At 49.5% G+C, this 9,940-nt stretch overlaps 1 protein-coding gene across 1 annotated transcript; it reads left to right on the forward strand.

The window, feature by feature from the left end:
* The first annotated feature begins 5,509 nt into the window (after positions 1-5,509).
* Positions 5,510-6,331, forward strand: PLEKHF1 (pleckstrin homology domain containing, family F (with FYVE domain) member 1). The gene has a single exon (XM_009573125.1). The coding sequence runs from the start codon at positions 5,510-5,512 to the stop codon at positions 6,329-6,331; it is 822 nt and encodes a 273-aa protein (XP_009571420.1).
* Positions 6,332-9,940: the final 3,609 nt, after the last annotated feature.

Here is a 9,940-nt window from a genome sequence, read left to right on the forward strand (position 1 = left end):
GGCGCCCTGCCCGCCTGGGACCTGCGCCCACCCACCGGTCTCCCGTCACGCGTGTGCGGTGCCCTGCACACGGGGGAGCCGGTCTGGACCGAATCGCCGCCTGCCGCTCTGCAGCACTCTGATGTCTGTGCGTGGCCTAAGCGCCGGTTAGAGTGACGATTTATTTTTTTTTTTTTAGAAGAGACTCTTAAGTAACCAAGTTTGACCATGTACCAAAACAGAAGTTGGTCCCGTGGCGGAGTTGTAAGTGGAATCCCCCACCTTTGGCCATACATCTCTTCAAAGAGGCACGTGGGCTTTCAGGCAGTGGGAGAGGCGGAGAATTCGTCTCTTCCCTTGGTGGTTACCCACCCTTACGGCAAGCCTGTGTGTGTCATTTGTCATGAGCACTTGTCCAGCCTGAGCCTGTAACCGGGGTGGCCTGACCAAATGCTGTTATGTTAGTCCTGTTGCCTCCAGCTCCCACACCTGAGACTTCCCTACGGAGGTCTCTTCCTTATGGCCACTCACCAGGTTGATGCTGATGAGTGGCAGAGTGGGGAGCAGGAGGTGCACATGGAGTGCTGCTTTGCTGCACTGCCCGAGGATGTGTGCGTGGACAGAGAGCAGGGGAGAGGGAGGGGATGAGGCTCTTCCTTGAGTTTCAGGTTTTCCTTCCTTCTGTACAAAGCTGCTTGGACGCCTCTGAGCCTGGGTGGCACGTGCAGGAGCCACAACCGAGTTCAGGCTACCAGCTGCTGGTTTGGTAGCATCAGTCTGAGCTCCTCAAAAGCCACCGCTCAGCTGTCCCCTCGCTCTGCCCTTACATGCCAAAAGTCCTGGGCGTGCCGAGCAACAGCAGCAAGCAGCTCAGTAACTCGGCTGGTCCATATCCCACAGGGACTGGTGGCATTTCTCAATCAAAGGCCTTATGTGACAGTCATTCCCAAAACACACATGTACTGAATCAGATTCTTCATGAGCACAGCTGGAAGGGGGTTGCCAGAGCCTGTCTCCCTTGCCCCCAGTCGCCCAGTAGTTGCAGCATGCTGGGAAGGAGGGAGAGGTAAGCTGAAATCCCCTTGGGCAGGAAAAGGAGAGGAACTATGTTTTTCTTGCTCTAATTACCTACTCTGGATAAAAGGTGGCTGCATCCTGCTTACTGTGCTTGGTGAGGAAGAGCTTATGCCAGCCTTGATTCCAGGAGGGACTTCTCGGCAAAGCAAAGAAGAAAGAGGGAGTAAGAGAGAGCTGCAGAGAGATGAAGCTTAGGGCATTTTCTGCTGGCAGACCCCAGCAGTCAGATCTGCTCTCAGCAGGCTGATACTCATGGACCATCCCTTGCATGTGGTATGCATGAAGTATGCAATGGACTGTCAGTTCTGTTTGACAGCAAGAATGGAAGAATCGGGTAGAACAGCTCACTACATTGCTACGCCTAAGCCATAGATACATACAGACTTGAAAAACATACCCCAGACTCGCTGACCCAGAGGCTTAAGTTGAAATGCTCTGCCTGGCATGCATCAACATGGCTGTTTATAATCACAAGTGAACAAGCACTCATTGTTAAAAGATGTGGCTTGCTTACTTCTGGAGCTGAGTGCAGAAAAAAAATAGGTTTATTTTTCTTTTGAATATCAGTCGTGTTCACTGAGTTATATATTCACTGCATAATATTTGATCAGATGCAGAACAAACGGATCGTGACCAAAACAACCCCAAACTTTGCCATGCTAAAAACTCCCATGTAAAAGTATCTCGCCAGTAAAGTGTATCTTCCCCCCTCGTTTCAACTGTGTAAGCTTTTGCCGCACATGGTGCACATGCATACATATCACTTGGTAATAAGCACCGTGACCCTGCTGACCTGACAGAGCAAATTTGAACAAACAGGAAAAAAAAAAATTACCAAAATGAATCAAATAGATTAGAATTTATATCCTCATTTTTATATCTCATCACTGTTGTTCCAAAGGGAGAGCCTCCCAGTAAGAGAGACCATAATAACACTCAGCAGCTATCTTTATTTACCAATTCACGTAGTACTTCCATTCCAAAGCCAAACTGAGTATTATTTGCAGTGAGTCACAATATTAACATGAAATCGGATTGTATGCGGTTACTCAAGCTGAGCACTATCCAGAACTCAGGGCAGGACAGATCTGCAGAGTCACCCTCTGCAGATGGCTGTTTCTGCCCCGCTAACTGAAAAGGGAGTGCGTAGAGGGATAGAGTTAGTCATCCAAGTCCAAAGGCAGGTGATGTGAATCCCACCCCTCCTAATTTTTTACTGCTTAGTATGTGTATGTGCTGTTTTCCAGTCATTTACGCCTGAGGGGAGAGAGAGAGGGAAGAAAAACGCTCTGCTTTTGCTTCCCCAGGAAAACTCCTGGGGGAAATACCTGAAGCAGCTGACACTTTTAGTCTTAGCAGGGAAGATTTTCCCAGAACAGAGTTAGCTTTTCTTTGCTTAACTCGTGGCATTTTACCTAGGTAACAAACCAGAGGGTGGAGGAATAAGGACATACCTTGCAGGTGGAAGTGTGATTTGTAATGAGACCTCACTTTCATTTCTTTCACGTTGCAGGGTTGCGTCCAGCCCCTTCTCCCTTTGCTCCACGCAGCAAGTCCAAGAGCTTTCTGGCCTCTACAGGGGCCCAAATCAATACAACAGCTAAAGCTTTCACGGCAGCAGGGCTTGCACTCCTCTTTGAAATGAGCTTGTTTCCTGGCTCTTTGCAGGCACGGCCTTTATATCTGACAAAATGTTTTCATTTCCACTGGGATCCTGTACATGGAGATCTCTAGAAATAGAGTCGTGTCAAGTACCATATTTGCTTGAGAGGTTGGACCATGCTTCTAAAATACATAAAATAAAAGTAAAAGAAGCAGGCTAAGAGCTGGGGCTCCATAACCCAGCAACATGAGGAAGCGAGATTGGTGGGAGCAGGATTAACTGCTTTGGTTTATCCCACTTGGTGTTGCTGGTGCCAAAAATTCTTGACAGTATTTTGTGCATTCACAGTCTTTCCACACCAAACTTCCCAAGCTGTAATTTCAGTTTTTCTTTTTCCTTTGTTATTTTGTGTGCTCATCCTGCTCTTTCACTCAAAAGCTACTCATCCAAGGATTTGTTTGTAGGAAACCCCGGGAGACCACATCCCAAAATAGGTGAGACTCCGGGTATTCATAGTCAGGGAGTTTGGTGTTCAGTTGTGGACCATAGTTTGCCCTGCCTGTTTGTTTTTCAGCTTAATTTGTGTATTTAAGAGGGAGATTAAAAAACACATGCTGCATTGTTGTAATTCAGAATAGATTTGAATGTATGTCCCTGCAGCAGAGCAGCTCCCTTCCATGCACAGGTCCACCCGGGCTGACAGATCAAGGAGGGGAACAGAGCCTTTCTCCTCTCCTGACAGCAAGTAATAAACCCCTTCACACAACTTCGGCATGTCCTTACTGAAATGGCGGGTTGGTTGGGGCATTACTTCAGCTGCTGCTGATGGCATCAGGCCCCTGGATTCCCCCCGTCTGGCTGCAGCATGGCCCGCGGTCGGAGCATTGCAGTTAATTGTAAATTGCCCTCCACGCTGGAGAACACACACGAGTGGATATGCTTAACACTGTCCAACTCCATCAAATCCATTCTGGTGCTTTGAGGCCCTGAAGATACACATCCTTCCAGAAGGAAGTTGGAGGTCTTGGGATCCTCCCTCTAATTTGAGAGAGACCCTGGGTTTGTCCTCTTGTAGCACCTTGTCAGCTTGTGTTCACCTTACCACATTGGTATCAAGATGATCCCAGCAGTTACCACTTGGGAGGTAACTCTTGCCATGGAGCAGACAGGGCTGGTGGACGCCACGCTGGCGTCCGTGCAGGCTCAGGCAAGGCCCCAGCTGCTGAAGGTGCTGTCTTCGTGGTGAGCGAGACATCCCCATGCCTGCCGTCACAGAAGCCAGCTCTTCAGGAGCACTGGCCACACAACACTTGGTGAAAGCTATTTCTGCAGGGTAGGTCACTTCATTCAGGTCTCCCGGGGCTAAGCCAGCGTCTTAGCCTTGCGCAGGACACCCCGACCTGCTCTGGATTAGAAAATTCTGGGGACTCCGAGGAATTGACCAGTTTTTATCAAATAGCTCAGGGGAGACATAAACAGCCTGGAGCAGCCTGGAGCAGCGGCTCTGTGGTTTCCCTTCTAGCATACTGTAGGGGTGATTTGGGGTGAAGAGCAAGGGAAGAATGTAAATCATCATTGTCCCAAATACACAGGACCAGGCATGTTGTCCTCCTCCTCTTCCCTTTCCCCTTCACCCTCCATGGCTACAGGGACTCTGGACAAGGAGGACGGGGAAAATGGTGGAGAGCGGGTCTGCATTAGTGATTGGTGAACCGCTAACAGCAACCAGGGCGACACACATCCCTGTGATCTGGGAGCTGCCTCGTGATGGCTGAGCTACCTCGCTGGAGGAGGAAATGACTCACGTTCCCGTGGCCGGCTGGCCTCGGCAGCACCCTGCAGCGCCGCAGGGGCTAGGTGCAATGAAAAATTGAACTTACAGCACAGACCGCTTTCCTTACTGCAAAACATTTGCTTTTGCTTCAGAGTTACCCTTATCTAGGTTTTTCTATTAAAAAAACCCCAACAGACTATCGAAACCCCAGCTTGTATGAGAAGGAGGGCACGGAGGTGTGGGGAGGGATGAGTGTGCCGCCTTCCACTTCCCCTTCAGCAGAGATCAGACTATTTTCAGAATGATGCATCTTGTAACTGGAAGCACCGGCAGCCCCGGCATAGCTGGGGTAATGGAGGAGGGGCTTGGCTTTTGTGGGTTTATTCACAGAGCGGGTGCTTTTTTCTTTTCTTTTTTTCCCCTTTTTGTCACACAAGGAGGACCAGAACAGGCGATACCGACTCTGTTTTGTTCCTGCCTCAGCTCTTGCCCAAAATGGCGTTGTGGGGTGCGTGTGTCCGTAACTAATCCTTGAGAAAGCAGGCGTGCAGTCAGAAACAGGAGGCTTGCTCCCAAGACCACAGATCTCCTCCCTGAGCCTGCACCCAGCCCAGCATCAGTTAGCTCCCTGCTGCCAGCACCGAGGGGGACAGAAAGGGGGGGGGTCCTGGTACCCTTCAGCTGTCACAGCATGGTAACTCCTGAGCAGGTACTTATACCCACCTAAGAGCAGGTTCAGACCAACCGGCTTCCTTTACTATGGGCATGCAGTTACACAGGTAAAAAGCACAGCTGTAATGGAAGAGCTGGCTCTGCCTTCACGGGCTTCCATTGCTGCAAACTGAACTATCCCAGTTTAGATCAGGTTGTTGCAAAGTGGGGTCAGAAAGTTTGAAAATTTAACTTAAAAAGGTAACAAATGGAAGTGAGGAGTGGTAAGGAGATTACTCGTAACCTCAGGTTGCATTAGGAGCGTCTCACCTGTGCGTACGTTCGCTACTCAGCCTCACCGCAGTGCAGATGTTTGCAGCTTCACCATTTCCCTCTTATTTTCCTCTCTTCAGAGCGAGCTGGAGATGGTGGACCATCTTGCAAACACCGAGATCAACAGCCAGCGCATTGCTGCTGTGGAAAACTGCTTTGGGGCTTCTGGACAGCCTTTAGCCGTGCCGGGAAGGGTCCTTCTAGGAGAAGGGATTTTAACCAAAGAATGCCGCAAGAAACCAAAGCCTCGCATATTCTTCCTTTTCAACGACATCCTCGTCTACGGCAGCATAGTCATCAACAAAAGGAAGTACAATTCCCAGCACATCATTCCCCTTGAAGATGTCACTTTGGAGACGCTGCCAGACACCTTGCAGATGAAGAACCGCTGGATGATTAAAACCTCCAAAAAGTCCTTTGTGGTTTCCGCGGCCTCCCTCACGGAGAGGAAGGAGTGGATCAGCCATCTGGAGGAGTGCATCAGGCACCTGCTGACAAAGACGGGCCGGCAGCCCTCCACGGAGCACGCGGCCCCCTGGATCCCAGACAAGGCGACGGACATCTGCATGCGCTGCACGCAGACCAAGTTCTCCACGCTCACGCGAAGGCACCACTGCCGCAAGTGCGGCTTTGTTGTCTGCGCAGACTGCTCCAGGCAGAGGTTCCTGATGCCCCGGCTGTCCCCCAAGCCCCTGAGGGTCTGCAACCTGTGCTACAGGCAGCTGCTGGCAGAAAAGAAGAAGGAGGCGGAGGCAGATGGCAGGCAGCCGGAGCCGATCCGCTCTGCCATCCCGGGCTACGAACCTTCCAGCGGTGATGACAGCGACAAGTCTGACGACGACAAAGCTGACCAGTGGCCAGCAGACACAGAGTTTTATACCTCAGAAGTATCCTGGTCATCTTTCCATAGCTGACCTCCTTGGGAGTTGGTGGCATTTAGACATTGGGAAGCCAACTTCTGGCCTCCAATGCATGTCCTTCTGATGTTTTCTCTGGAGGCCATGCCTAGGAAGGTGGATCTTGGCCCCTCTGTGTGGTGTCTGCCTGGGAAGCCGAGATGGGGTTACCCCTCTGAGGATGTGTCTCATACGACATGAGCACAGAGAGCAACAGCTCAGTGAAGACCACGGACTGGGGCAGAGACCTGCGGATCAGCCTTGGCCAAACAAGCTCACCCTTCAGTGCCTTAGTCTTCTCGTCTGCAAAAACAGAGTAATACTAACTTCTTTTCTCAAATACTTTGAGATTGGCTCTTGGGAGAAAAAGGAGCAACAAATTCTGGAGTTAAACATGCTTGCCTGCTAGCATTGCGTTCCTCTGTCATGGCGAGGGGTGCTCCGGATGCCATTTTCCATGAGCATTGCATCTATGTCAGAGATTCTCATTGCAGGTGTGCCAGCCTGGGGGGATTGCCACTCATCCCTGCATGATAAGGTCGGCACGGGCTTCCATTTCTACACCCGGATCTCTCAACTTTGGAAACACTAAGGAAATGGTGCTCCGACTGCAGGAGGCTCAGTGTGAGCAGCCTTAGCAAAGCACCGGAGCATCCAGCTCTCTCGGATGGAAAGAGGCCATTTTGGTGGCCCGGGCCAGGAGGGGAAAGGGACAGGTAAAATTATACAGAGGGGTGAGATACGGAGGGAGAGACTTACTGCAGTTGACTTAACTAAGTGCAGAGCCCCAGATGTCAAAAACCGGCCATTCCACTAGATTACCAACAACTTGGTGAACTCAAGCCTATCAGGTAAAAGGCTAGCCCAGGGAGGACTTGTTAAAAGTCTTGAAAAATCCAGGAATATGCCCCAAATTAAGATCCTATGAAGTACAGCACTTCAGCTTCCACGTCCCTCCCGAGCAGGAGCCCAAGGCATTGAATGCTCACTTGGTGGGCTCGCCTCATGTCTATCAGTCTCACGAGTCCAAAGTTAAGGTCCTTTATGTACTTCCAGGATTGGAGTCCAAGACTTTACAGTTAACTTGAGATCAACTTTAAAGTTCAAATTAAGTTAGAAATAAACCATGTTTATTCAAGTATTCTATCATAATATAGCGTGGGAGTAAATATACTGAAAATCAGACAACAGCAATTGTTTTGCAGCAAACATTTCTACAAACTCCATTACTACTTTTAGTATATTTTTGTATTGTGTATTTTATGCTCTGGAAAAGGAACATGACTGGGAGTACACTGCCAATGTTATAAACTCTTTCCTTACCATGACCTGTTCCAAACAGTGCATTATCTGCCAGATAGCCAGACTTAGGATTTTTTAAATTTCAGTTCAAAGTAATCATTCTTACCATCTTTTGTAAACTGCCACTGTTCCAATGAATTTGTATCACTTGACTGTGTGTGAATAAAGATATGGCCAACAGGAAGAAGCCAGGAAAATATGACAATAAAGCATGTTGTTATTTAACAAGAGTCTTAAACAAGAGCTGGGATTCGGGCCCGGCCGGCCAGCGTGAGTTCTGACTCCTCAGCCGTGGGGTGGATGCTCTGGATTTCTATTTACTGCTTGAAGGTAAGCGCGAGTGAAAAAAAAAAGGCCAAATCTGATGTTTCCTTTCTATTTATACCATGTTATCATCTGACCGAGTTTTCCCAAATCTTTTGCAATCCCCTGCAGTAGTCTGTATTAATTGAAATGGTATTTTTCCGGTGGGGGCACAGCTTAGAGTGGGTCAACAAACCTTATGACCTAAGCAGATGTTTTTGGGTTTTAAAGCAGTAAGTACACCGAGTCCTGTTTTTCCCATCCCTCTCCAAGCTTAGTTCATAACTCCGCGCAGCAGTGATTGTTTTTATGAGGCCTCCCACCCACCAGAAGGGTGTACATGCTATGCAAACAGAAAATGACCTTAAAAATAAACAGCCGTTAGAACGGTTCGCAAGCCAAAAATAGCCCAGCCGCTGAATCCGCGTCCATAGCTGGCGTTCCAGTTCCCTGCTCCTGAGGCGAAATTCCCGGTTTCTTCCTAGTAACTGACTCCAGAAATGTATTCGAGTTTTGAACCTACTCCTTAGTTCTCTTAGAGATCAGCTTTTCTTTCTCTTATGCGTCTGAAGACGCATATTATCAGCCCCGAAAGAGCTATAAACTGTTTTTATTCACTAATGAAGGACAGGCACGCCTCTAACAAATGCCTTCTTGTTGAGCAAGAGCTTTTCTTAATCACAGCAGGAAAAAAAACACATAAAAAACAAATAAAGTCCACCAAAAGCCACCCAGCCCCTTTTTTCTATGCATGCTGCAGTTGACGGCCTTTCTGGAAACGCACACACCTTCCAGCAACTGGTACAGCCCCGTTCCTTCCAGGAGGGAGGTATGGAGAAGAGTCAGGGGTGGAAAAGCTGCAACACTCTTGTGAATAGTTGAGAATAAGGGTGACTTGCATCCCATAGACACACTGCTACTTTGGAACATGGTGTTTTGGAGCCGAGGAGGTGCACATGAGCACTTGCACTTCCAGAGGCTTCTTACATGCACACTGCCTTGGGTGCGTTACGGTGCCTTCTCCCAGAGCTTTCCCTGTTCCCAGCCAGCGGCTCGGTGTTGCTCCAGCTCCGCAGCAGTGCAGGCAGCGTCAGGGTGTCACGCCGCGGCTGCTGCCCAGCGGGGAGACCCGGGAAGGCTGGGGCTGCCACAGGTTTGAGAAGATATTTCACATGGAAGCCCCAAGTAACCTAGTGACTCTTAAACTGTTAATACATATGCTAAAATGAGCCTGCCCAGGAAAACATGGGGAAATCTAAACAAAGCCTCTTCCCTCCCCTTCCTGTAGTTTTATTAGCCAAGCTGGGGAACTCAGCACTGGGATTAGAGCCTGGGGCTCCTGGCTTCAGGCCGGCTGAACACATGGGTTTTGCATCACGGGCTGTGCTGTTACAGTCCAGCCTGGAGTTTTCCAGCCTGATTCTATCTCCAGTGCATTAATGGGGCATTTCCTGATGGTTTGGGTTTTTTCTTTTTTGAGGTAAATAAATGCCTTACCAGGGATTCATTAAAGTTTGCAAACAATGCTACTAGGAAGAGCAGGAGCTTGAATGCTCACTTCGGAAAAACATCTGCAGGCTGGGGATTTTGTGGGGTCACATCCTCCCCCTGAAAGGCTCCCAGACGTGTGGGGATCAGTTGCCAGAAGGGCTTCCTTGCTCAGCCCCTGCCTGAAGGTGTCACGGCCCAAAGGGCACAGCACCGTGCAGCCGTCCCCGCTGCACACCAGCCTTCGCACTGCCCGACCCGGGGTGCGCTGGTTCAGGAAATCGGACTGGCTGAAAACTGCTCCTTCTGCTCCCTCGAGCAGAAACTGGAGCCCAGGCACTTTCAGAAAAATGCAAGAGTTTTTTGGCCCTCAGCAACATGGTTCCTTTTCAGCTGGGCACACAAGAGCGAGAGGACAGTCCCCGTAGCTGTCAGGAGCAAGAACACCACCAGTGCACTGAACACGGAAAGCAAAACTTGGATGTTATCATCAAACCTGATGAAACTGCAGGGGATTCTCCAGCAAAGAGACAG

The sequence above is a fragment of the Fulmarus glacialis genome, unplaced genomic scaffold (genome assembly GCF_000690835.1).
Source record: "Fulmarus glacialis isolate BGI_N327 unplaced genomic scaffold, ASM69083v1 scaffold35342, whole genome shotgun sequence".
Lineage (NCBI taxonomy): Eukaryota > Metazoa > Chordata > Aves > Procellariiformes > Procellariidae > Fulmarus > Fulmarus glacialis.

Bases quoted from the DNA above. Each gene is read 5' to 3' on its own strand.
- PLEKHF1 (XM_009573125.1), top strand. From the start codon at position 5,510: ATGGTGGACCATCTTGCAAACACCGAGATCAACAGCCAGCGCATTGCT.